This window comes from Ochotona curzoniae, unplaced genomic scaffold, assembly GCF_017591425.1.
Source record: "Ochotona curzoniae isolate NIBS_2020 unplaced genomic scaffold, NIBS_Ocur_1.0 contig_50, whole genome shotgun sequence".
Lineage (NCBI taxonomy): Eukaryota > Metazoa > Chordata > Mammalia > Lagomorpha > Ochotonidae > Ochotona > Ochotona curzoniae.
Window position 1 is genome coordinate 5548196 of NW_024466446.1, and position 27787 is coordinate 5575982.

Consider the following 27787-nt stretch of genomic DNA (forward strand, 5'->3'; position numbering starts at 1 on the left):
ACCACTCTTGAAGCCAGCTGAAGTCTCAGCATGGAATAAATATTTTTTATGCAAAAACAACCCACAGACATAGAACAATCGCCGTTATTATGTGGATTCCACAGACTCGTGACCTCTGCTTGGGCTTTAAACGTGTGTGAACAGACTGTTCCAGTGTCCAAAACAAAACAAGTGTGTGTGTGTGTGTCCCCAAAGATGGCAAAAGGCAAAAGGCGAACGTGCATTCTTATCAGAACACTGGCGCAGTGGAGGTCTGGCCGCACGGGCTGTAATTGATTTGTGGCTGTGATAGGAAGGCAAGTCTTCAAGGAGCCTTTTGTTCTGTTTCCCACAATAAAAAAAAAAAAAAAAATCTGACTGCAGACTGTTGAGGACTTTTCTCCATTTCCTTTCATACAAAAAAAAAAAAAGGTCAATTCCTGGCGTGGCGCCCTGGCTGCTTGGTGAGCAAGACGAAAGAAAGTCAGGAAATTTCCATTGCGCCCGCTTGGGTCTGTGTGCAGCAGAGTGCAGGGGCCACGGCCGCCACTCTCCACCCAGCCTGGGCGCCAGAGCCGGCCTCCTCCCCAGGGCTCAGGAAAGCGCCGAGTTCATCCTAGAAGCGTGCAAGGCCCAGCTTGCCTCAGCCCTAATTCTTGGAAATTCCATTTCCCAGGTGGAGATCAAGGCAGCGCTTGGCCGCCTCCGGAAGCTGTCCAGGAGTGCCACCATCTCGGCCGGGGACCTGCAGGTGGCTGCTGGGCCTGCCGGTGCCACAGAGTCCAGGGCAGCTGCCTCCCCGGCACTCCTCAGGTGCCTGCTGCTCAACTTCCTGCTCTGGGCTCCTGCAGGCCACGCCATCGCCCTGGAAGCTATGCGCCTGGTGAGTCCCTTCTTCCACCATTGCCCTTCCCCCAAACGCCCCCGACGAAGGGGGGCAGGGGCAGTTAACATGCCCAAGGGCCTTTGAAAAGCAGGTGTCCCCGGATGCTGCTCCAACACATGCAAAGGCACAGTGAGCTTGCCATTGAGGATGAGCCCCAGCTTAACCTGTTGCTCTGGCAACACCTTCACTCAGGTGAGAACCGACAGACGCCATCAGGTCACAGGGCCCGCGGGAGCCCCAGGAAGCACTCCATCCCCTCAAGCCCAGTGCACCACCGTCCTCCTGACAGACGGGAGGGAGACAGCCACCCCCAGACTGCAGGTCTGTATGTTCACGACTCAGTTAACTACTGACGTCCTTCCCGAAGGCCCGCCCACCGGAACCGCCAGAAAGGAGCACCTTTCCTCCTGTGGCAATGACGCCACCAGGACAGCGCCAGACACACGCAAGACCGAAGGATGAGATTTCATGAGAACTGTACGCGCTCTTGCAACAGACCCAAAGTGCAGACATTTCAGAGCAGGACAGACACCTGCAGATAACGTGTCCCATAAGAGTTTAGAGTTCTGGATAAAAAATTCGCATAATTCAACATCAGGCAAAAGCTCAATGCAGAAACTGGCAAAGGGCTTACATGGACAAGTGGTGAATAAGCACAAATAGATATGTTTCACATCATTAGTCATTAGAGAAATGCAGTTCAAAGCTCCTTGGAGAAAAGAGGAAAATAAAGGTTGGCGAGGATGTTAGACAAACTAAAGCACGAGCTGGGAATGCTCACACGGGACAGCGTCTGTGGATCAGGACTTGGTGCTCCTGCCCCAGGCAGAACCCATAACCGAAACCAGGACTGACAGCTGTTTTCACAGTAGTTAAAGGCAGAAACAGGGGCCGGTGCGGCGGCCTAGCGGCTAAAGTCCTTGCCTTGAACATGCCGGGATCCTATATGGGCACCGGTTCTAATCCCAGCACCTCCACTTCCCATCCAGTTCCCTGCTTGTGGCCTGGGAAAAAGCCTTAGGACCCTGCACGCATGTAGGAGACCTGGAGGAAGCTCCTGGCTTCGGATCGGCACAGCACCGGCCGTTGCAACCACTTGGGGAGTGAATCATCAGATGGAAGTTCTTCCTCTGTCTCTCCTCTCTGTCTATCTGACTTTGGCAGAAACAGTTCCGTGTCCTTCAGCAGGTAAATGGTCCACACGTTAATCCTGTTACCACCTCAGCATCCCAACTGCTGCACTCCCTGTCCAGCTTCCTGTTAAAGTTCTGGGAAAGCAGCAGGAGACGGCCCCGTGTCCGGGCCCCTGTCACCCATGCAGGAGCCCTGGAAGCAGCTCCCGGCCACGCAGCCTTTCGGGAGCGAGGCAGCACGGGCACGGGCAGTCCCTCGCTCTTACGGAAGAAGGTTACCTGTGCCTGGAGCGCTGTCTGTGGCTCTGCCTTTCACATAAATGAGTTAAAGCAGAAGCAGCGCATGCAAGGGGTGTATTCAGCCTTGCAAGGCAAGGCAGTCCTAGCCCATGTTTACCATGGATGCACGCTGAAGCCGCTGCAGAGTGAGGCCAGCTACAAGGGCAGACACCGTGTGACTGCACACTCGGGCTAGAGTCAAATTCAGGAGCGGATGGCTGAGCAGGCAGGAGCTGGGCGTTTCTCGCTAGTGGGTGCTGAGTTCCTGCATGGGATGAGAAAGTGCCAGTGATGTCTGGACACCATTGTAAATGTCCTTCATCCCACTGGACTGCAAAAAAAATGGTTAAATGGCACAGTTTATGTTATATGCTTTTTGCCATGATTTTACAACATGTTTATTTCGTTACTTGGGAACCCACTTGAGGTGGAAGGGCTGAAGGAGGCCCTCGGCAGCGGTCCCAGCGACCCGCGCCTTCTCACCACAGCCCAAGGAGCAAGTGACCACAGCAGGGACCACTCCAGGCGACAGTACGCCCCTAACAAGGCGGGTCACATGTGCCTGCGGGCCTCACGGCAAGCCCCAGCTCCAGCCTGGGCGCAGCCTGCTGGCTGTAGGCATTTCAAGAGTGAACTAGGAGATGGGAGCACATGCTATTTTTCAAATAAATAAACATTATTTTTAAAAGGTGGAAATCCGCGCAGCTCTGGCCACTGTGGCCACTTGGGGATGAAGCAGCAGACACACGGTCTCCCTCCCTCCCTCTCTCTAAGTCTGCCTTTGCAATGTAAGTTAAAATCTTTTCTTCATTGGAGAGTCAGATACAGAGGGAGGAGGAGGGGCAGAGAGGAAGATCTGTCCGCTGACTCACTTCCCAAGTGGCCGCAGTGGCTAGAGTTTGCTGAGCTGAAGCCAGGAGCTCTTCCGGGTCTTCCACGTGGGTGCAGGGTCCCAAGGCCCTGGGCCAATCTCGACTGCTTTCCCAGGCCACAAACAGGGAGCTGGATGGGAAGTATGGCTGCTGGGATCAGAACCAGTCCCCATATGGGATCCCATTGCATTCAAGGCAAGGATGTTGGCCACTAGGCTACCACGCCAGGCCCAAAATGAAAATCCTAAAACAAACCAACCTTGATGCCTATTTAAAATACCTGGCTCGCTTGCTAGCCCAGGAACACCATGGATGAGACTGTGTGAAAATAGGACATTTTCTAGTCCTCGTGGAGTGAGCTCACTGCAGACGAGCCACAGCTCACTCCTCCGCCTCTGCCCCCACAGCTAGTCTGCAAGCTGACAGCGGTGTCCCAGCAGACACTGCTGCCCCCGAGCCCTGCCCGTTTGTGACCTCTAACTCTGAGGCTGTTCACAGCTGGACCTCAGTTCAGGGGTGGGGGGTCTCAGGGGGTGTTCTGCCCACGGCTGCCTACCTCAGAGCACAGACTCGCCTGGCCAACCTCGCAAACCGATCCAGGCCCCCTCAGCGCGCTCCTGTAGGGATGCCGGGAACCCTGTGCCGATGGTGACGGGGTGCACCGGGCAGAGGGCTCTGTCTGCGTATTCAGTGCCTCCCCTCTGTCCTTGTTACAGATGGCGCACTCTGATGAGACGGCCCGAGAGATTATCACCTTTCTTGACCGGACCTTGTACAGGTGGGCTCATCTTGGCATCGAGGCACCCGCATCGAGAGAGCTGGCCAGAAAGCTCCTTCAGCAGCTGCGCGCCCCGGTGCCAGGCAGCTGGCCTGCAGGGTGCCCTGGGGAGGCGGGTCAGAGTGCCCAGACCATCACGGATTGATATGCTCTTCTTCAGGGGGCCTGTTCGGGCTGCGAGAATGACCAGGACACATCTGGAAAAGCTCCACCCATGCTGGTTTTACAAACTGGAGACGAGGGCCGTGGCCCAAACTTGGATTCAGCCGCTGCCCTGCGGCCGACACCTGCTCAGCCCAGCCCATCAGCTGCAGTCACTCAGGGAAAGGCTGGCTGGGAGAACAGCTGTCTCCTTGGTAACCATATAAAACCAAAATACTGGAATGAGTCAGTCTGTGGACAGGTTCACTGACCGTGGCAGCACCTGGTTAGTACAGAGAACCACCCTTCCTCACGTGCATTTTAGGAGTCGGGTGGTGGCTGTTGGCACTGCTTTTACCTCGCAGCAGGTAAAACCACGCTGCCTTGTGTCCCCTGGAGATTCTTGTGGCACAGTGGACAAAGGCACTGTGTGTGACGCTGGCTGTTCACTTCTAATTCAGCCCGTTAGTGGCCCACAAGAAGCAGTGGTAGACGCCCAGTGTTTGGGCCCCTGCCACCCATGTGGAAGCCCCAGATGCAGTTCTTGGCTCCTAACTTCGACGTGGACCAGCCCCAGCTGTTCCAGATATTTGGGGAGTGAACCAGCAGATGGAAGATCACTCCGCCGCTCCTCTAACTCTCTCCTTTTCAAATAAATGAATCAACCTTGAATAACTAAGTCCTTTCTGGGGGGGGGGGGGGCTGGGAGCGTCCCCAAGCCTTGCTCTGCAGGCCGGGAGGCACAGGCAGCCTGGAGCCTGCGAGGTGCGGCCTGGCTGCTCAAGCCGGAGGGCTGGGAATGGCGCGGTCCTCACTCTGCTGGTGCTGACCCAGAGGACAGCATGGGATACAGCGCACCGGCAGCAGGCAGATGGGAAACCCAAACGCCAACTGGCAGTGCCAACCGCACAACTGCCAGCCGTTGGTGAAAATTCACATCAGCCGAGGAGTTTTTTCCTCTGAGGTTTATTCCTGTATTGATTCTCTTTCTTGGTACACTGTCCAGTCCATCGGGCCGATGTGTCAGCACCCTGAAGCTTGGCGTCTGTATGACCTGGACTGGAAGGTAACCTTGAGGGGGATGACTGGCTTCCATCTGTGGCAATGTAGATGGATTGACCTGAAGATCTGGAAAGTTCCAACAACTTCTGACCTGCCGTTTCTTCTGGAAGTGCTGCCACAGGACAGAGGCACTGGCATGTTACTTCATCACAACCACCAGTGTGCTCTCAGCCCTGCCAAGATGCCGCCTCGGAACTGGGGGATGCTGGCAAAGAAGCCATTACATGCCTGTCCTGGAAACAGTGGCCAAAACGGGGCGGGAGGAGGTGTCAGCGAGTGACTCCCGAGGGCCCCAGGGACCAGCCCAGGAAAGCCCAGCACTGGGCCGGGCTCCCGGAGCCCCACGGCAGACTGGCCGAACAGCTGTCTAGGGCAGCCAGTTCAGCTGCCTTTCTGCAAGACTTCTGCCTGTTCCCACCTTACACATCCTGTTCACAGCACTGCTCAATTCCCTCTTCGTTCTTTTTTACTTTCTGAAGATTATCTGAAAGGCACCAATTACAGAGATAGAATCTTCCATCTGCTGGTTCTTTCCCCAAAGGGTAGCAATGGTCTTCCAGGCCCCCCAGGTAGGTACGGGGCCCAAGCTCTCGGGCCATCTTCCGCTGCTTCCCCAGGCACATCTGCAGGAAGCCATAGAAGCCAGCACTTGAAACTGAGCTCTATGGGATGCCGGCACCAGGAGTAGCAGCTTAAGCTACTGTACCACAGCAGTAACCCCCTCCCAGTTCCTTTGCTGGGCTTCCAGGTCATCCTGCTTTGGCCCCTGGACTTGGGAGCTGGCTTCCTGTGTCCGGGCTCAGTGACGTCCTTGCTCGGGGAACAGTCGCTGCCCACAAGCACTGAGCAGGAGGCAGGCTAGCACTGTGTGCTGCCTCCGTTCGTTCCTCTTGCCCTTTCATCCTGATCAAAGTGCCAGTGAGGGAGGAAGTGCTCAGAGCATCCCAGCTAGCCTGGCCAGCATCCCCCCGCCAGGCTTCTCTGTGCAGCTTCTCCAGCCCTGACTGGCAGCACCGGCAGCCCAGAGCCTACACTCGCCCCAGTTACAGTTTATCATCTGGGTCCTGGGACCCTGAAATCAAATACCTAAGCTGCAGGCCCCATAACCCAGGTGGACTGGGCAAAGGCTGTGGGGTGTGCAGCCAGCGGGTCTGCAGTACCCAGGTGAGATGCATTCCACGTCTCTGTTGCTTTCCTGTAAGCCGGACTGCAGCCTCCACGTAAAGGCCCCATGCGTTCCCCTGGGCACAGCCACAGCCTCTGCCCCCGGAGCCCAGGTGCTTAGCAGCATGGCAGGCCCCCCTAAGCACCAGCGACCCCCAAGTTTTCCAGACACTTCCAAGCATCTTAACCACAGGGCCACTGGGTGTTTCCTTCTGAAAAAGTCTCCTGGACAGAAACTGTGCGATAGAGTGGACATCACAGGGCCAACAGAACCTGACAGTGGTAAATTCCTAAGGAAACAGCCCGGGCAGGGACAACGGGGGCACAGGGAGAGGATAGGCTGCCACACGCTATGCCCTCCACAGCCCATGTGCTGACCAGTCACCTGCAACAGGTGCCCCTTGGGGTCAGCAGTTCTCAGGTCTCACCCACAACCCACCAGGTGCCCCCTTGGGGTCAGCAGTTCTCAGGTCTCACCCACAACCCACCAGGTGCCCCCTTGGGGTCAGCGGTTCTCAGGTCTCACCCACAACACACCAGGCCCCCTCCTCCTGATGCCTCCTCCAGATGCTGGGCCACTAGCCCTCTTCCCAAATCCCAGGGGTCCCTCTCCCTGCTGGGTGCCCCGGGCTTCGGGCCTGGGCTGGCCCTGTCCTGCCTGTCACTGTTGAAGGATGCTGTGCAGAGGACCTGGAGCCCCGAATGCTCTGCCGCCTGGGCTGCCTGCACCTGCAGCTCCAGTGACCACCTCAAACTCCACCCCCAAACACGTGGCGGCAGGTGCCTCTGCCCACCCATCCGGGGTCACGGGCCAAACCCGCCACATTAGAGTCTTCCCTTTCTCACCCTGATACCCATCCACTGGGAGATCCCTGGCTGGGACCATCCTCCCCCCCACACCACTTGCCGTCTGTAGGACACATCTGCCAAGCGCAGCTGCCCGAAACTGAGTCTACAATGAAGGCTTTCCATCAGCCGAGACTGATGGGGCCTGAAGAATCAGCTGGAACTCTACTTGGAGGAAAGACGCATTCAAGAATAAAATGCCTGCCTCCCTCCCGCCCTGTCAGCATCGGGAGCTGCTGTTGACCTGGGAGTTTTCTCCAGAGAACCCTATTTCCTGAGGAAGGCGAGGGGCAGGAGGAAGGTGGCTGCCACTCTAGGAAAATGGCATGATACTCGGGTAAATACAAATGCAGCTTATAAAATTTGAAATTCCCTACTTGCCGATGTGCAAAGAATTCTCAGCTCTGTCACTGAGAACTTGCTGCAGACACACACACACACTGCAACCACAGCCTCAGCCAGCCCCAGCACCACAGCCAGGCCCAGCCCCGTGTGTCCCAAACCCTGGGGCGAGGGTGAGGGTAAGGGAAGGTCTTCAGAGAAAGGGCCCTAGTCTGGAGGTTAAGCGGGGACCTGATGGGAAGTAGGCAGACATTTCACAAAGGAACAAATCCAAATGGCAAACAAACACATGAAAAAATGCTCAAGTTCCCTGGCAATAAGGGAAATCCAAATTAAGACATCAATGAGGTACCACCTAACCCAGTAAGACTGGCCCACATACAAAAAAGCACCAACAACACTTGCTGGAGAGGATGCGGGGAAAAGGGAACCCTACTCCACTGCTGGTGGGGCTGCAGGTTGATACAGCCTCTATGGAAATCAGTCTGGAGAACACTCAAACAACTCAAAATCTGCATACCATATGATCCATCAATAGCACTCCTAGGAATATATCCAAAACACCTGTTACACAAGAAAACACGCATCCCTATGTTCATAGCAGCACAATCAGTAATTGCAAAAACGTGGAAGCAACCGAAATGCACATCAGAAGATTGGATAAGAAAGCTTTGGTTCATCTACTCCATGGAATACTACTCAGCTATTAAAAAAACAAGATGCAGTTCTTTGTGGTCAAATGGGCCCAACTGGAAACCATAATGCTAAGGGAAATGAGCCAATCCCAAAAGATTAGATACCACATGTTTGCCTTAAGATGAAATGATATCAATCTGAAAAATAGTACCTGTAAACTGTAATATTATCTCAACCTCAATATTATCTCAACCTGAAATAAGATATTGCAGTGTAACCAATGAACCAACAATCAATGTGAGTCAGACTGCTTATGATCTACATCAAAGAACTGTAAAACCTAATATATTTTTAATACTCTATGTTATTCCGTAATGGGGTGGGAGAGCAGAGAAATCTTCCATCTCCCTAGAGTGTGTGAGGAAGAAGGGAAGTATAATCTACCAGGATCATAACTGGTAACTCATAGACAACAGACTCGGATCAGCATTAGACAACAGTAAAGCTACAAAGGCATATGGGGGAACCAAGAGCGATCCTGACAACCTCTTCACAGGAGGTCATACACATGGAGGGCAGGGGGAGGGCCCAGAGTGGAGCGGGTGGACAGGAGGAGGCTTGTATCCCAACCCTGTATCCCAACTCCTGGATCCTCACCAAGGACTATCAGCATGGGCACCAAGGACTCCATCCCAACTGCCAAGGAGACCACGGGGAATTGGAGTGCCTTCGGAGGCTGAGAACTCTGAGGTCACCCACCCCCTTTGGATCTACCACAGGGGATGGAAGAAGCCCAAATCCTTCCTTGCAGGATCCAAGGTCATTGGAATGACAGCCAGGAGCCATGAGCAGTCCACAGAAACAGAAGAATAGTAAACTTCCTTCGGGACTAGGGAGGGGAGCTCTCTCTGGTCCTTGCTTGGTTCCAACTTTGGGTCCCCACCCTCTCTTGCAATGACCATCAGGATCGCTCCAGAAACCCCTCAAAACAAACAAACAAACAAACAAAAAATCTAGAATAGAGAACAACAAAGAAAGCTTAGAATCGGACAGGAAATGGTCAGCGTGGATCCACATATACCTTACTAGGTAGGGCACAAAGATTAGTTACTCCTCACTAAGGTATTGAAGATCTCTCTGCACACCCCTCCTAAAACTGTCCTGCACCTCAACTGTTGACATATGCCTTGTTGGAGTTATAAGCCAGTTTAGACTATCCTAAAATCTGCCAAGTTTAGCAAAATTATGCTTCAACACTATAAACTGCTAAATACTAAAATGAAAATAGACATGAGACAGCTGAATAGTAATCTATAGCCATTTCAAGGTGTATAGAACCGGTTGTATATAAACTAAAAATTGAAATGTCAATGAAGAAGTCACAGGATATGGTTAAGAACTTGCATTTTTTTTTAACATATTGGTCACTCAATACCATGTCAATTAATTCCATAACGTAAATTGTTGCTGATGTTATGTTGGGGCTTTTAATTGATCGGGATGATACTCTGCCAGCTCCACCTTCAGACCAGAGATGGTCTCCCCAAGAAACTATTGAATTTATCTGGACAGTAAGATGTGGACTCTATGCTTAGTATATGCTTGCAATGAAAGAATCTCAACTAAATTTGAATACTGCAACAAGGTGAAGGAATCCACCATGGAGGGGAGGTTGAGGAGGGGTGGGGGAATCCCAGAGCCTATGAAACTATGACACATAAAGCAATGTAATTAATAAAACAAAATAAAAGAGGGGCCTGAAGCAGACCCTGGCAGCCCTCCTGCTGGGCTCCAGGGCCACCGGCTGAAGGGAGCCATTCTGAGCACAGGGCAAAGCTGAGAAACCAGCAAAGGATGGGTTACTGGCACAGACAGCACCAACACGGGTGTCACCTGTCTTGCGTCAGGGAGCGTCCCCAAGCGAGCGGACGAAGGCAGTGGACACAGAGCCTCTGCGTGGAAATAACACAACTGTCGAGACCTGTCACACCGGCCGGGGAAGTGCCAGAGAACAGTTGTTCTTCCACACCAAATCGGAAGACAGAGACGCTTGCTGCTGCAGCACGAGGGGGGGAGTGGGAAAGGCGGCCTAACCCCGGAGGGCAGCCCAGACGATGGCACCCAGCACCCAGGAGCCACACTTCCACAAGCTCCACCTGAAAGGACCGCGAGCAGCAGGGCATCCATGCGCCTTCATTCCCCACCCCACAGCAAACGCTGTCACCCACGGAGGGCAGCGGACACAAGCCACGAAAGTGGAAGAGAAGGGGAGAACGAATGGATGCTGTGCGTTCCAGCACGTGGTGCGCCCCGGGAAGCGGCTACCTGCGTGTGCCGGGGCGACCCTGCGAGTCCCCCAGCCATGCTGCGTGTGTGCTGACCACTCGTCCTTTTCTCACCGTTCCATGTCAACCACACATGCCACTCAATACAGCACCTGCGGTTGACACCTGCCGGGATGAGTGGAAACATCCGGAAGCGTGTGCGTAGCCGCCTTGCCAACATGGTGCCAGTTTCTGTGACAGCATGAGCGGGCCCGGAGCCGGGCTAGGGCAAGCGCTGGGCGGGAAGCTGGTACCTGTGTTGACACGTGTGAGTCATGTACAAAGGGAAGGTTGCTCTAAGTAGGGGCTGCCTCGGCTCCGTGCCAAGAGGCAAGAAGCCCCACGCTGGCTGTGACTTTGGAGCGAGCCAGCTGCCTGGGCACTGCACTCCTTAGTCAGCAAAGAGGGGCTTTTTATGGCTTACTTATAATCTTAGTATCTAGCTCTAGCCTGGAATTTTCTAGGAAAAAAAGACAACATTGGGACAACTGGATAGCAGCTTGCAGAATAAAGCAGCAAGACCCACACCTGTCGCATTATACGAAAATTAGCTCTAATTGGCTCAAGGACCTAAATTTACACCCAGAAACCATCAAACTATTAAAGGAAAACATAGGAAACACATTCCAAGATATAGGAACAGGGAAAGACTTCTTAGAAAAGACGCCCAAAGCACAGGCAATCAAATCCAAAATGAACAAATGGGACTACATCAAACTAAAATGCTTCTGTACAGCAAAGGAAACAATTAACAAAGTGAAGAAGCAACCAACAGAATGGGAGAAAATTTTTGCACACTACACAAGTGATACGGGACTAATATCCAAGATCTACAAAGAGCTTCGGGAACCCAAGGACAGCAAAAACAACAACCCTGTAACAAAATGGGCAAAAGAAATGAGCAGATATTTCTCAGAAGAACAGGTTCAAATGGCTAACAGGCATATGAAAAGATGCTCAGGCTCCCTAGCCATCAGAGAGATACAAATGAAAAAAAGACAACAGCTGGCCCCCTATGAAGGGTCCATGCCCTCTGAGGACCCTGGCTTCCTCCAGAAGCCTGTAGGCCAGGTCTCCCAGCTCCCCAGTGCCCACCTGCCCCCACGTTTATGCCCTCCTGCTTTACAAATGGTTGCCAGGTGCTTCTGCCAATGGCTGCCTACTGCACCAAGTGTCCTTTCACTTACTCAAGCAGAGAAATTCGTCAAACTCCAGAGCCAGCAGTGTGGCACAGCAGGCTGGCTGCCACCCACTAGGCCAGTGTCCCCTCTCAGAGCCCCAGCTGGAGTACCACCTGCTGATCTAATTCCCCGCTAAGGTGCCCCGGGGAGTCATCCTGTGATGGCCGCGGGGCACCTGCTTCCACCGGGGGAAGCATCCCAACGGAGTGCATGGCTCCTGCCTGGCCCTGGCAGCCACAGAGGGGGTGAGGGGTGAACCGGTGCACGGAGCACTGTGTGCGTGAGAGTGAGCGTGAGGCACGAGCTGGTGGGGACCAATCCTGTCAAACAACAAACATTTTTTTAAAATACTATCAGTCTTTCCCCTTAAATCGCCCGCTTTGTCAACCTCAGCATCATTTTACCTGCGAACTGTGAAATCCACTCCAATTTCTGGAAGCTCTCCAGAGAACCACACCGAGACGTCGCGCCTTCGCCCCCCGGAGCGAAGACGGAAAGAACTTTCCAGAGCGCGGGAGGCCCCGCTGGCCGCGCAGGTGCACACGCGCCGCCTCGTATCCCGATGGCGGCCACGAGCAAGCAGCCCGGCCGTCCCCGCGGCGCTCGTGGGGCTGGGAGGCCTGGCTCGCTCCCGGGCGCCCGTCCTGCTCCCGCCCCAGCACAGCCCCAGGTGGGGCGGCCGAGGAGACGCGCTGCCGCCCGCCCGCCCGGGCCCTGAGCTTGCGGGCGCCCTTGGCCTCCTTCCCCGCCAGCGGGTCGGCCCAGACGGCACCGCAGAGTGGGAAAACGCTCCATAAAAACGGGGCCCCCCGGGCCCGGCGCGGTGGCGCAAGTGGTTAAAGGTCCTCGCCTTGCACGCCTGGGATCCCATATGGGCGCCGGTTCTAATCCCGGCAGCCCCGCTTCCCTTCCAGCTCCCTGCCTGTGGCCTGGGAAGGCAGTCGAGGACGGCCCAAAGCTTTGGGAACCTGCACCCGTGTGGGAGACCCAGAAGAGGTTCCTGGCTTCGGATCGGCATAGCATCGGCCCGTTGCGCTCACTTGGGGAGTGAATCATCGGACGGAAGATCTTCCTGTCTCTCCTCTCTGTATATCCGCCTTTCCAATGAAAAAAATAATAAAAATAAATCTTTAAAAAAAAAAAAAAAACGGGGCCCCCCCGAACAGCCCGCCTCTTACACCTTGCAGCGCCATGCAGCCTGGCCCAAGGAACTGCCCCATGGCGCCGGCGGCCCCTGCAGCCCCGGTGCAGACCCTCGTACCTCGCGTGTTGCCGTGGCCTCCCTCGGCGAGGCCTGGGGTCCCCGCTTCACGCAGGGCAAGGCCTGGGGTCCGGTGCAGGCCCCTGCACGGCGCTCTCGCTCCCCGAGCTTGGGCGGGCTTCCCGCAGAAGCAAGCCGGCAAGGCCGAGACTTGCTTGAGAGTCTGTCCATTTTTAAGGGCTGGGTGTAAGGAGTTATTCCAATATTCCACCCTGGACCCCGGCGCCATCTCATCTTCCTCACAGCTCACGAAACTCCTGCAGTCCGGCCGTCCACCAATCAGATGGAACTGCGCATTTCACCCGAGACTCTCGCCCCCAATCGCCCGGCTGCTTCCCCAGCTGTGCCCGCTTACCATTCTCGGACAATCACCTGTGACAGTCTCAGGCACCAATCTGCTGGGGCCTGGCCTCACTCCCTTCCCGCCCCACACCTTGCAGGCTCACCTGAATGGCATAAAGGCCCCCAGGAGCAGCTGTGTCTCTTTTCTCCTTCTGGCCTGCAACCCCTTCCTCCCCTTTCCCCTCACCTCCCTAAAACCCTGTCCGTGTTCCTGCCCCGCTGGAATAAACCTCCTAGGATACCTCGTTGCGTCTGCTCACGGTAAAGAACCAGGCTGTGGGAATTAGCTGCGCGTAATAAATATCATATAAACCAGAACTCCTGCTTTTTAAAATAACACTGGGTGAGCAGGAATGGGACTGGTCAGGGATCCATTTATCCATTTCTCTGCTGCCTGCACCTGTGCGGTCACTGGGGTCACCCTGCTGGGAGCCTGTCTTTGCACACAGCATCCGGCCAGCTCTTCCTTAGCCACTTCCCGCTGAAAGCAGAGCCAGAGAAACGCTAGGGCCCGGGAGCTGTGACTGTACCTGGCTGTGGCAAAATGCCCCGCTCCTTCCCGGCTGGCCCAGTGCCTGAGTGTGCCCAGGGCTGCACACCTGGGCCTCCAGTTCGCAGCTTAGGGTTGAAACCCCCAGAAAGTCAGGTGCTTCAGAGGTCTGGGGTCTCTAATTCCGGCCCGAGAGCCCCCAGCATGCCAGGCCCCTGCGCACTGGCTGGCGCGCCCGAAGCCCACCAGCTGCTTCTTCCCTTTCAAGCAGGTCCTAGAGTGGCACCTAGGCCTGTAAGCCAGCCCCCGAGTGCAGGACAAGGCCACCACAGCGCACCCTGCGCTGCCTGGCTGCAGGATCCTGTTGAAGCGGGGATGTGGTTGGCGCATTAAGGAGCTCAGGCTTGGGGCCTTTGCCTTTTGTTCTTACTAAGGAGCCGCTCCCTGCAGGCTCTGCTTGTAAACTTGGCAAGCCTGGCTGTGCAGGGGACAGATGGCCCTGCCGCGCTGCTAGAGGAGCAGCTGGGTTCGGGGAGCGTGAAGGGTGGCTGGCTTGTGCCCACTGCTTGAGTCTGACCTGCTGCTGGGCCCCAGGCCTAGAGCAGCCGTGCCACCACCCTCCATGGCCCCACATGGGCTGGTCCTTGCCCATGGAGGCCATGTTGAGGCCAAGCAGTCAGCTAACCGGCAGGCAGAAGGCGTGGTGCTGGTTTGCACGCCGCCCATGCTCTGCGGGGTACTGCCACCTTTTCTCACAGTGTGACCCAACCCAGGACCCTTGGCAGGTACCAGGCAGCTAAACTGCCACCAGTTCCCTACCCAGCTCGGATGCCTTCCGTATGTGTAGAGGGGCAAGTCTTGGTGCCTTTCCCACAGATACCTGAAGTGCGACTGATGTTTAAGTTCAGCCTGGGCTGTGGAGTGGCAGGAACCCCACACAGGGCCTCTCTCTGTTGGTGGTCTCAGTTCACTGGAAGGAGGAGGGGGATGTGCTGGGGGCAAACCTGGACACCACTCAACAGTGTGACTGAGCTGCGGAGGCCTGACCCACAGTAGTGGCCCCCAGGGGATCCCACACACCCACATCCTTCCCACCAAGCCCCAGGAACCGGAAACCACTGCAGTTCTCAGACACCCGTGTCCAGAGCCTGTGCGTCTGCAGTGTATTGCCCACTCAGATCCCACAGCCTCCGTGAGCTGACAGCTGCTGACACAAGGCAACACCTCCGAATCCAATCACTCCACAGGTCAGTGCTGGGGGTGGTGTGGTGTGCAGTGGGTTAAGCGTCCCCTCTGATGCTTTCATCTTGTATCGGAGGCCTGGTTCAAGTCCTGTCGGCTTGCACTTCCCATCTGTGGGCACTCGCCTGGCAGACTGGGGGCAACGGCCCAGTACTTGGTCCTTGCCACCTGTGTGGGAGGCTAAGATGCTGTTCCTAAGCTCCTGGCTGGCCCAGTCCTGGTTATGGAGTAAACCAGGAAATGCAAGACAGTCCATGTTTCAAATCAATCTTGAAAAGCCAGAGTTGGGTGGGGGGTGACTGAGAGAACCCCTGTCTGCTGGTTTAATCCCAGTATGTCTGCTAACAGGCAGGCCTGTGTTGAAGCCAGGGGCCTTGGACTCTCTCTGGGTCTTGCACGTGGTGACAGGGGCCCAAGCGGATGGACCTGGCCATTCGCTACTACTTTCCCACGAGCATTAATTAGCAGGGAGTTGGATGGGAAGTGGAGCATGCTGGACTCAAACCAGTGCTCAATATAAGATGCTATACCTTAGCACTGGCCCCGGTAATTTTTTTCCTTAGGGTTTAACACTGGTGTTGGACCCTTTTAAAGAGACTGTGACTGGCCCATGCCAGGCTCTGGCCAGTGGCACCTCTACAGCCCCTCCTAGGGGCAGCCTCAGGGCGGGCTAGGAACACTGAGGCTCCCAGACGGGGACTGGGGGGGGGGGGCGCCTTCCCACATCCTGTGTCTGGCCTGCACTCGGAATGACACACAGCATAGGCAGGGCCCCTGCCAAGGCGGTCAGTCGCTTGTGCAGGCCTGAGGAGCCGTCCACCGACCTGCTGTCCCACCCCAACCAGACTTGGGGGACTGAGGCGTGCTTTGTGCAAAGCTGCCCCATGCACTAGGACCTCCATGCCTTGGTGGTTTCCAAATGACACAGCCTTAGCTTCTTGGACAAACAGGGCCCTAATCCGGCTCAAAGCAGAGGCCGCCCACGGGGCAGGGGCCTCCTTCCTGTTCTGCCCCAGGGGAGGCAGCTCCCTTTATTCCTGTTTTCTCAACAGTGTTTGCAGACTAACTCAAACTGGTCACGCTCTCCTTCTTCCACCATGGGATGCACCAAGCACAGAGGGGTAGTTCACGGGCACGTGTGAGAGACAAGCCCTGAGGGCCTCCTGGGTCAGCAGGAAGATGGGGCAGCCCCACCTCAAACCACCAGGGCCCCTCTAGGAAGGGCAAGTGTGTGTTCCCACAATCCGCTTTAAAAAAAGGGCAGGGGGGCCCATGACATCACCTCAGACTCCAGCTGATTCTGTATTTCAGTGGAAAGGCCACACCCAAACTCATTGATTCCTTTTCCTTGTTTGTTTATTTTTTAATTTGAAACAGATTTACAGAGGGGGGAATCTTCCATATCCTTGTTCACTCACCAAGTGGCCATATGGCCGGTTCGAAGCCAAGAGCTGCTTTGGGGTCTGCCTCCAACGATCGCCTTGCTGCTTTCCCAGGCCCTAAGCAGGAAGCTGGATCAGAAGTGGAGCATCCAGGACACGAACTGCCACCTCTACGGGATGCTGGTGCTGCAGGGTGGAGGATTAGCCAATTGAGCCATTATTATTATTATTATTTTTAAGATTTATTTTTATTTGAAAGGTAGAGCTGAGGAAGAGAGGCAGAGAGATCTTCCACTTGCTGGTTCATTCCCCAACTTGCAGCAATGGTCAGAGCTGAGCTGATCTGAAGCCAGGTGCTTTTTCTGGGTCTCCCACGTGGGTGCAGGATCTAAGAGCCTGGGGCCTTCCTCCTCTGCTTTCTCAGTCCATAGGCAGGAATCTGGATTGGAAGTGGAGCAGCCGGGAAAAACTAGGATCCGAATGGGATGCCAGCACCTGCAGCCCACTGAGCTGTCGTGCAACTTTGCAAACAAGCAGGAAACCAGTGAGATCCGGAATGCAGAGAAATGCTTTTTCTTGAACATATTTTTCTTGATTTCTAAAAGGCAGCAAGTTCAGAAGCAAACCAGGACATATACACTCACAAACACGCAAAAACCAAATCCATTACACTTTTATTAGTACAGTTTAGATTCCTTTACAAAAAAAAAAAATAATTTAAAAGACACTAAAAACTTGAAATCCAAATGTTGGATGTATTGGTCAAAATAGCTCAGCAGGACTGTATGAAAATGCATTGCAGTGACATTAAAGGGAGTCCATGGGTCCCGGGACGCAGGGCGGTGGAGACGCACGCGTGCAGGCGGCTCTGTGTCTCCAGGTGCCGACAGGTGCGCTAACAGACGCTGTCTTCTGCTCCGCCTGCCACCTTGCACGGCAGATGTGGTCCAAGGCAGGCAGGGTCCCATCCCCCTTGCTGTGCCATCCAGGGTCAGCGGTCAGCAAAGGGAAGCTGGCTGCCGTTTTCCCTGCAAACGAGACAGCAATCAACTCCCAGGCCTGGCCTGGGCAGAGAAGTGGCTTTGCACGCCTGCGTGAGCGGGAACTGCCACCAGAGGGCTGGAGGGGACCCAGACGCCCTGCACCTGGAGAGACACCCCTTCCATCCCCACCTCACTCCCATCACCCACGGAGTCACTTTCAAGAAGCATCCGCTCCCAGTCCCTCTGTGGTGGTCCAGCCGCTGTGCGACCCACCCACCCCCCGCCCCACAGGAGCACATACAAGTGGACGCGCTGCGGGCTCGCGGGTCTTCGGAGGCTTTTTCGCTCGAGGGCTCGACTCCTGTTCCTGCTGAACTGAGCCAGTGTGTGAAACGAGAACTGATATCAGCTCAGTAGGCACCGGAGGGCGGGTCCAATCGCAGCCCGGTGTGTGTGAGTGTGTGTGTGTGTGTGTGTGTGCTGGGGAGGAGGGGGCGCCGGGACCTCAGCCTGCTTGGGGGTGGGGAACCCTCCTCGCGTGGGCGGCGGCCGCACCTGGTACACTGTGAATACAACAACAGAGTTCATCGCATGCACACCCCGGGGAGCTTCCATGCAGGTGCTGTGTCCTGGCGAGCCACCCACCCCACGCCGCTTGCTGCCCTGGGGGAGTGTGGGGGATGCCGGGCAGCCTCTCCTCCTGCAGGGGACGGTGCTCCAAGGCCCGGACCGGACGCTCGCCGCGGCTGCCCCCATCTCACCTTCTCTTCAGGTGCAGAACTTAGCCACTGTGAACAAGGCGGAAACCAATCACTGTTCACCAATCAGCTAAGCTCTGCACCTTGTCAGAGAGGTCGGTGCGCCCCCGCAGGACTTAACGGGGCTGGCGGCTTCGGGCTTTTCCAAGGAGCTGCAAGCGAGATGCGGGTCTCTTCTCCCCAGCTGTGGAGAGCAAGCAACTGAGCGAGCAAGCCACCGCAGGTTTTCCGGAGGAGCAGCCAAGGTCTTGGTTGCGTGGTAATCCCTGGCAATGTGATTTTAATCTGAAGTCACAAATCAGCATGCCAGGAACCCAAGCAGCCAGAGCACTCAGGGGCAGCACCTGCCCCGTCCCCACAGCCTCCACGCTCACGGCCCGCTGCCGTCTGCTGAACGAACATCCAGTTGGCTTCTCAGAGGCGGAAGTCAACTTTGTTTTTCATCCGAAAGGACCTAGAGATGACCACACAGCCCTTAAACCTTCCGGCCGGGACCTTCCCCACCATGTAGAATACCTGAGGGGCCTGGGGCATGGCATGGGGCATGGCTCCTGTCCCCTGCCCCCTCCCAGATCAGGCATGGGGATGGAACTCTCTGACAAAAGGGGAGGCGACCGAGCTGCTACTGTGCCCACTGGAGGGAGAAGCAATGGGGTCCCAGTCACCCTGGGGTCTGCCGTGGTTCTCCAGGGTCGGCTCCAAGGCATGGCTGGCCTCACGCTGGCTCCTCCCCCTGCCCCTGCACTCAACTGCCACAAATATGCCTGGCTAAGGCGAGTTTGAACCACAACCTGTGTGTCTGAGGTTGGCCTGTCCACAGACGCCGAGGATGAGTGTGGGGAAAGCCAGACCTTGGCCCTGCGATGCACGCTACTGCAGAGCCCCCTGCCACCGCCCCCTGCCACCACCCCCTGCCCCCGCGCGAGTTCTCTCAGGTCAACTGTCCCTGTAAACAGGCTTCCGGAAGGCTCCAGCCCTAGAGGCGGACTATAAATGCCCTACAGTGGGTTACGAATGAGCAGAGCATGCGACAGCCAGGAGACTTAGTACTTACAGAGAAGCCATGTGATATGACTAAAAAGAAATGCTGCTGATCGGATGCTTGAGTTTTCAAACGGGTCCAAAGCCAGACATTCCTACTCTATCACATTAATAACCTTGAAAACACAGAGGAGACGCAGCCACGGCCAAGGTTGTTAGAAGAAAAACAGGCGTGTGTGCGCAAGAACACACACACAACCTTGTGGCACTTACAAAGCGCTATGAACTGCTACTGCGTTCAGGGTCGAAATTCACATTTACAAATTCAACTCCAGGAGGTCAACCCACCAGGCCAGTCCCAGGGGACTGAATAACCCCAATGTGTGTGTGTCGTGAGGGTGAAAACCGGACTGGCTGCCCACTGTCCAGCGCAGGGTGGCACTCATGTGAATGGGGACCCTCGCCAGCCTCATGGTCGGTCATGGACAACGCTGGTCACTGCATGCTCATACCCAGCCCAGGGATGGTGCCCGAGCCAGCCTTCTCCCTCTCCTCCAACTCCTGTGATGTTCCCATCAACCTCAGTGCCCAGGGTTGCCGAAACGAAGCCCAGGAACCCATCCTGCCCGCTCTCCCAGGCCACTGGTCACTGCCCAGAGGGAATACGCTGTTGACGCTGTGTGCATGTTGGGGTTCCATGGCCCCTACCGGGGACGTTCTCCTGAAAGCCACATGACAGAGGCAGGAGAGGGACAGTCACCTGTTCAGAACAGCATCTCGGCCACCACCTTGGCTGACGACTTGTCCATCTGTTCCCGGGCCAGCTGGAAGCACCTGCGGGCGAGCTGCTGCTGCCTGGCGTCCTCGCTCACCATCAGCTCCCCGTACAGGTAGATGCCCATGGCCTGTGGGGCAGAGGCCAGGGGGCGTCAGGTGGCACACCTCCACGGCCTGTCGCTGCAGCACAGGGTCATGCCGGATGACAAACCAGGAGATGCCGGACTCCGTGGCCACAGCCTAGGGGTTCCCCTGGGGAAGGTGACAAGGGTGCACTTCCACGGAGAGGACAGTATCTTCAGGATAGAGACCAGCTTCCTCAGACTCCCACCTAGGGAACCCTGTGTGTGCCTAGGGAGTTGGCAGCTCCCAGGAGCTGCTGTGAGGCCCTCACGACTCCCTCTTCTCTCCGCTGCCCCAGCACAGTGCCCTGCAGCTGCCCAGCTCAGCCCTGGCTGCAGCAATGCCAGCTGGGTTCTGGAAGTCACCCCCACCCCCGCACTCTGCTGGGCTCTATGGTTCTGCCCACACCACCTTGTGCCCGGCTAGGCTGAGCCACGGATCCCATCCTGCTGGGGCGACCTGCAGATGCATCCCAGGGACTGCACAAGACCAAGAAAACGGGGTGCTGCAAGGTGCTGTCCCCAGTGGCAGAGTTCCCATGCTGAGGCTTCCGTCGTGGACAGGCTGCCTTTGGGGGTTCTGCCCTCCTGCTCCACTGTGCAAATGTGACATTTCTTCTGCTACGAAGTCACGTGCTCCTCTTTGTGAGAATAACAAGCCCTTCTGGTGGCTACCCCCTCCCCCACCCGAGACCCCATCAAAGGTCTTTTTGTTCACCCTGCCCCCACTCTCCACCCACCCACGGGCTGCACAGACGGCTCCCTTCAGGGGCTCACCCGGTTGGGGGAGGGGCCTTGAGGGGTGGGCCCCCACATAAACTTCCCCGGCATACTCTGGGGCTCTTGGGAGAGCATCCAGTTTCCCCGTGATCAGTGAGGGAAGCTGGTGCAGGGGTGAGCGGCGCGCTAAGGGGCGCACTCAGGGCGGCCTGTACATGCCTTTCCACGGGGGTCGAGGGGAGAGGTGGTGCATGCGTGCACACACACAGAGCGATGCTGAGAGCCGGTACCTGGTCCTCCTGAAGGAAGCGCTCCACCTGCCCGTACGCCCTGCTGTGCCTGTGTTTCACCACGAGCTCGCACCAGCGGTGACGGACCTGCAGACACAGGGCAGAAGGGCCGGTGAGCCACGGGCCCCCGGAGTGTCGTGGAGATCCTCTCCGCCAGTGGGGAGCGCGCCTGGACTGTGAAATCACCCCACATTCCTGCATAAGTGCCTCTTTTTTCTGGCCTGCTGACCCTAATGGGGAAGGGGTGCCCCCCCCCGAACCGTTCCCAGCTGAAAGCATGGGAGAGAAGCTGAGTGGCCCACCCAGCTGACATCAACCACAGAAAGACACAGAATGCCCATGGCTGGGACTGACCGTGCAGAACCCCACTGCTCCCAGGCCCTCCTGGTCTGTCTCTGTACAAGGGACAGCAGCCACGTGCCCCTCCCATGTTCCCTGGCCAGCAGAGGCTCGGTGACAATGGAGAGCACCTCCCCGTGGCCAACACACAAGGGGACAGATGGCTGAGGACCTACGGACTGGCTTCCATGTCCTGGGACCCTGAGGAACAAGTTTCATTTCAGTTCAGCATTTTTATTTGTTATGCTTAGTTACAAGACAAAGAGTGACAGAGAGAATGGCTTACTGGTTCACTCCCCAAATGGCCGGGACTGGGCAGGCCCAAGTCAGCAGCTCCAGCCTGGTCTGCCAGGTGTGCCATGAGAGCTAAGGGGTTGCAAGTGGAGCAGCTGGGACTTGAACCGGAGCTTTGACACAGGATGCCAGCGTCTTGGGCTTCACCTGTTAAGGACCTCCCTGCCTGAGAGAACTTCAAACCATTCCTACTCCTTTGCGACCTGACTACTGAGACCTTGGCAGTACCCCCAAGCCTGGGCAGCACTGGGGCAGGGGGAGGGAAGAGGCCTCTTGTAGCAACAGCCTGCACCATCACGCACACGCAAGCCCCTGTGCGTCCTCGGACAAGCAGTCGGGGTCCGTTTCCCAGAAGCAGCAGAGGGTCCTGGGGCCCAGGCACGGCGGGGGACAGAGGCCCTTTGACCATCAGCATGAAGTCAGCATTTCCACTCTTCCCAGCCCAGGCAATAGCGCACATTGTCGCTGCTCACTAGCAGATCCATCCTCTGAGCCCCGAAGGCAGCAGACCCTCCCTCCGCCCCCAGCTGCTGAAGAGCCGCCGAGTGAGACAACGAGGCTTTTCAGAGCTGTGCACGGCTCCGCGGGCCAGGAGGCTCACAGGCCATCAGAGGGGTGCTGCCTACAGAACCCAGCCGGCCACACTGCAAATTCCACACAGCCACTTGCCACCCCCATGGAACACAGTGACTGGTGGCGGTGGCATCTCCAGCGCCGCCCCCTCCAGCTCCAGGGGAGACTTGGTAATCCTGGCCAGAGGCTCAAAACATTGTACTTGTATCCAGCTGCCCCCTGACTGCTAAAGACAAAGATGGAGGTTTTGAGTGCCAGGGCGGGGTGGGGCGGTGCTGGTGGCTGCAGCCTACAAATGATGTAGCCCTCAAGGCAGTCGACCAGTGGACAGACCTGCTTTGTAATTAACTTGTGAGTGGAGCCAAGGGGCAAGCTACTTTTAGTGTCCTGTCAGACCAAAATCAACAGGAGCACCCTCTGCGGGTGTCCCCTCTGCCCAGCCAGAGGCTCGCAGGAAATGGAGGGACCAGGGAAGTGGAGGCTGACTGGCTGCCCTCAGGGCCACGAGGCCTTGTGTTGTCTCCTAAGCAGGGGAGCGGATGTTGGCAGGCCCTGCCCTGGAGGACAGGGAATGTAAGCTCCCTGGGGAGACCGGAAGACAGGATGTTGCATCAGAAGCATTGCTAAGGCAGCAGTTTCGCCCCTCTTTCTCCCAAGGACTGATGGAAGGCCTGTGGGGCTGTCCTGCAGGCAGACTCATGGGTCCCTCTTCCAGGAAGAAGGGAGAGAGGCGGGGAGAAGCTCTCCCAGGCACAGGTGGCTCAGCAGGCCAGCCCAGGCTTCCCCAACAGAGCTGAACTGCACACTCAGGCTGATTGGAGAAGTTGGGCCCTTGGTTCCTCCTGGCTCCCACGGGATGGAGCCACCGCCCAGCTGGGAGCAGAGGCGAGAGGCCAAGGAGGCCGGGATGACCAACACAGGCTACACATGGGATCTGAAAGCGATTTCTGCTTCTCACTTGTCTGGATTCTTTCTGCAGATCCAAGTGGAAAATCCTGGGAGTATTCTCTGTAGCCCCTCCCGCCCAAGGGCTGGATCCGCAGTCCCTGGAGTGACACGCAGGCTCACTCAGTGCTCTACCCTGCACCCTGATTTGGCAATGCACCGGTAAATATGACCCCCCCAAGTCCCCAACATCCCCTGGCCCCACGTCAACAGTAGCAGGGTGTTCTATGGTGCCAGACACTAACCAGCATCTCCCATTGTGAGCATGGACAGGCTGGGGAGTGTGTGTGCCCTGCTCCTGGGATGGAAGGGCAGGGAAAAAAAGAAAAGGAAAAGGAAACGAAGACCAAGAAGAGTCAGGCAGAGAGCTTGGCCGTCAGGTGACTTACTCCACGGGGCCCGGAATCCATTTCAGAGCTCCCACGAAGGTGACAAGAGAGGCCCTAGGTGAGTACCTGAGCCATCGGCACTGCCATCCAGGGTCTCTATAAGAAGAGGACTCCTAGCCCCACCACAGGAGGTGGGCAGCCCCGGACAGGGAGGGGCCCCTGGCTTCAGCCTCCCCCCCTCTGTCAAGTAAAACTACAAAAAAGATTTACTGGTTGATTTGAAAGATGGGAGCGGGGCAGAGAGCAAGAAAGACAGACAGACAGACACATACACACCTCCCAACACTGGTTCATTCCCCAGATGGCAGCACTATGGCCAGGGCTGGGCCAAGCAGAAATCGGGAGCCATGACCTCTAGGTCTCCCAGGCAGGGTGGCCCAAGCACTCAGATCATGCTCTGATGCCTTCCTAGGCCATGTCAGCAGGAAAGCTGGGTAAGAAGCAGAACCGCTGGGACTCAAACCAGCACTCTGACAGGGGAAGGTGGTGTGACAGGCAGTAGCTTAACATGCTACACCACACCAGCCCTTATTAATGTGTGTGTGTGTGTGTGTCTGAAAACCCGTGTTTCACACAACTACTGTACCTGAGTAATGAGAGTGACTTCCAAGGACTGAGCGACCCGACATGTTGCACACTCAGCCGAAGCCCCAGCCCGTGCTTGGCTGTCCACACGCCATCACCTGACAGACCAGGAGCAGGATGGGGCCAGGTGGGGCTTGCGCACTGCCAGGCTCCCTTGCTCTGTGCTTAGACAGGGGCACAGAGGTTCCCCCGCACACAGATCACCTGGCAGTCCCGATCAGGGAGTTTGCCCTGCCCCTCGCCTGCCACGGTCCGTGTGCCAACAGAGGGTGACCCCAGGTCACTGGAGGTCAACGGGGCAGTCTACTGTCATTTGTCACAGCTCCACAGCCCGTCAGTCTTCAGATAACAAAGGCCAGGAGCAACGCTCCTGTGTCTGCCCAACGTGGAGGCTGTGCTCGGGGTGGCATGGACAAAGGGCCGGCCACCACCTTAGCCTGCTCTCCCAGCACACACATGCTGAGCTTACACATGCCAGCCTGGCGGGGGTGGCAGGCTCCAGGCCATCCCGCTCGCCACCTCTGCCCGTGCGGCCTGGGGGACGTGCTCGCAAAGGTTTCTGAATGAACGCGTGCAGCTTCTGAAGCCCCTGAATGCGTTCCAGCTACTTTGAAATTATAATGCGCAGTTGGAAGCTATAAAACGCTTTGAAGAGTGCCACCCGCCCTACTTATGACAGGAAGCACTCCCTTCTCGTCCCCATCCTTTTGATTTTGAAATTTACTGCTGAAGGGGGAAAAAAAAAAAAAGGAAAGAAAAAGAAAAACCCCTACCCGGGGGAGCATGCTCTAGGAAGCCCATTAAAGCTCCTTCAGAGCTCCATTCTGTATCTGTAAAAGACCAAAGCTCATGGCTTTGGTAAGTTAATAAGTCTACATTACAATAAACAAACCTGCTTTCTCGATTTATGTCCTTCAATTAGATTTAACTTTGGCTTTCAAGTGGGTTTCCTGCCGCTGGGGGGCGGGGAGGACAGAGAGCCTGTGCTGGGCGGGTGGCTGGCGGGGTGGCCCGTGTCTGTTCGCCCCCTCCTGGGAGGGGAGACCCCAGCGCAGGCAGGGGACAGACACCCTTGGACCCCCGCATGCTTGCCCTCACCTTGCTGGCTCCCAGCTCCCCAGTGGCTGCCATGTGAATGTTATTTCTGAAACTACAATGTGTCTGTTTAGTGGGGCTGGGGGTGAAGGGACCAATGGGTACTGAAAGTCACCTCCTCTGTTGCCAGATAAGCAGGCCCTCCCAGAGCTTCACAGGTTGGAACTGGAGCTGCTACAAAGCGCCCCAGGGGTTGTGTGTGTGAGAGCTCCCCAACTGCTGTGGGACCCGCCCCCTCGACACACGGGCACGTGGGGATGACGGGAAGAGTCAAGAGTAATGACCAACATCAAAGCTGATGATGCAAGAGGCAGCCCAGTGCACCTGCTGTGCCATCTCCAGGAGGCACTAAGCTTGCTTCTCTTCCTACAGGTGACACGGTGACAGTTAGGGGGCTCTTTGGAGTCCAGCCCTGTACCCCAGCTCTTCCACGTGGAAAGCCCTTGTCACGGTGGTGGTGGTAGCGGGAAAATCTGAGTTCCTCCCCCACCAAAACTGGCAGACAGATACCCAGTCCACGGTGGGACACTGACTTCTGCCAACAAGGCCTGCCGCCCCCCTCCTTCTTGCCCTCACTGACCTGCAGGACACAGTGCACCTACCACAAGGTACCACCTCATGCCCCCCACAAGATGGCTAGAATTTACGAGGATGAAACCAAGTGTTGGTGGAGAACCATGCTGGCAAGAGGAGGAGCAGGGAGGACATGGAATTGCTGGCCAGAGCACCAAACGGTGCAGCCCCCAGGGAAATCAGCCGAAGCTGGTGAGCAGTTACCACACAGCTGAGTGACGCCGCTCAAGGGGAAAACACAGCACGAACACGGATGCCAAATGTTCACGTGGCAGCAGCCTGCACGGCTACCAAGTGCCAGCTACCCAGGTGCCCAGCAATGATGCAGCCCATGCCACTGACTGAAACACCGCACGGCGAGGAGGCATGCCCTGCAAACCAGGAGATGCTGTGAGCGCCACGCCGAGCAAAGAGAAGCCACAAAGGCCAGAGAGTCGCCTGCGAGTCCGTCCACTCCAAGTTGAGAGATGCAGAAGTGACAGAGATGGCCCTGGACAGAAGGCACCCAAGCACTGGGCTTCCTTCGCTGGTGGCTGGGGCGTGGCTTGACGAAAGGTTCTCAGACCGATGGCATTGATGGCTGCAGAGCTCTGAATACGGTCACGACCACTGGACCGCACTGTCGGCCGTCTGCATGGTCTGTGACCTGCACCTCCACAAGGCAGCTCACTCAAGTCTCTTCCCGGACAGCCATGCTGAGCAGGGTCTAGTGGGCCAGGGCTGTTCTCCCTGAGCAAGCCAGCTGAGGCCTGAGGTCAGGCCCAGACTAAGTCAGCTAGGTGTCAGCTGGCTGGTAACCCCTCCTCACGCCCCACGCCCACAGTGCTCGGCGACTTCCTGCCAGCCTGGGCATCTGCTTCTACCCACAGATGGGCAAGACCAGGTGGCTGATGGAACACAGTTCCACGTGGCTCAATCGAGGCTGCAGCAAAGCAAGAAGCAGTCTGAGCAGCCCAACTGCCCTCCCTCCTCAAAAAAACCCTCCTCCCCACAGAGCTGAGCTGGTGCCTTTCTGTTAGTTGTTGGTTTCAAATTTGCAAAGTACCATTACGTGCATGCAGCGAAGGCACTGGGAACACGTTCTAGGGTGCTGAGCTCTGGGCACTGCTAGGCACTCCTCATGCCCTCCTGCGCCATGCTGTGCAGGGACCCATGGGGAAGCTGAGCAACACAAGGGTGCCGCCGCAGGACCCTGGAGCTGTGCTGTCCACAGAGCCGTGGCAGCTCCGGGCGTTCGCTGCAGAATGAGCAGCGACATGGAGCTCTCGGGCCCCTGGGAGCAACCACAGGACCTTGTGTGCTTAGCTCACTCAAGGGCACTGCGCAGGAAGAAAAGGGAAGGAGACATGGATGGTCTCCCGGCTACAGGGGGAAGAAGACCGCCAGGGCAACGGCGCTTGGAAATCTGGGCAAAGGAGAGACTCATTGTTCTGAGGAAGTCTACACAGCCTGGGCAGGATGGGGCACACAGACACACACATAAGCTGGAAACAGGCACAATCACACACACACACATACAGCTTGGGAAACAGAGCCCACACACCCATACACACACACAGCCTTGAAGACACACAGAAGCAAGTACACAGGCAGCCAGTGGACAAACACACGCACAGACACACACACACACACACACAAACCAGAAGACACATACAGCCACACAGGTGACACCCTGAATCTTCTGCAAGATTGGACAGGCTGCTGCTACAGCCTTTAAGTAGCCAACAAGGAACAGTAGGTGACCAGGATGGAGAAACAGTCAAAGCCACTTTCCTAATGAAGACTGGCTGGACCTGCAGCTAAAAGCTTACCTGGGACAGGATTCGCTTCATTGCTTCTTGTCACCTCCATTTCAGCGGGTCAATTCTCAACTACTGGCGTATTTAAAAGGTCCTTTGGAGGAAAGTTAGCTATACTGTGCCACCCAGGCCTCGGTATTTTCCCCTGTTCTTCGTTTGCGTTACAAACATCTGACCAGCAACAGTTTGCTGAAATAATTCATGGTAAAACAAACAAACAAACA

General features: G+C 56.3%; 2 protein-coding genes across 2 annotated transcripts in view; one reads left to right on the forward strand and one right to left on the reverse strand.

Moving 5' to 3' along the window:
- FANCC (FA complementation group C) overlaps positions 1–4431 on the forward strand; it is a 228114-nt gene extending 223683 nt beyond the window's left edge. Inside the window, exons 14-15 of the mRNA XM_040988870.1 lie at positions 656–862; positions 3866–4431. Of these exons, the coding sequence (XP_040844804.1) occupies positions 656–862; positions 3866–4072 (414 nt within the window). The 3' untranslated portion in view covers positions 4073–4431. The remainder of the gene's footprint in view (positions 1–655; positions 863–3865) is intronic.
- A 12566-nt stretch (positions 4432–16997) lies between these two features.
- Positions 16998–27787, reverse strand: part of LOC121162057 (aminopeptidase O (putative)) — a 261196-nt gene continuing 250406 nt past the window's right edge. The window contains exons 14-16 of the mRNA XM_040988871.1: positions 20972–21058; positions 19823–19967; positions 16998–17368 (exon numbers count right to left, since the gene is read on the reverse strand). Coding sequence (XP_040844805.1) covers positions 19827–19967; positions 20972–21058 — 228 coding nt within the window. The 3' untranslated portion in view covers positions 16998–17368; positions 19823–19826. The remainder of the gene's footprint in view (positions 17369–19822; positions 19968–20971; positions 21059–27787) is intronic.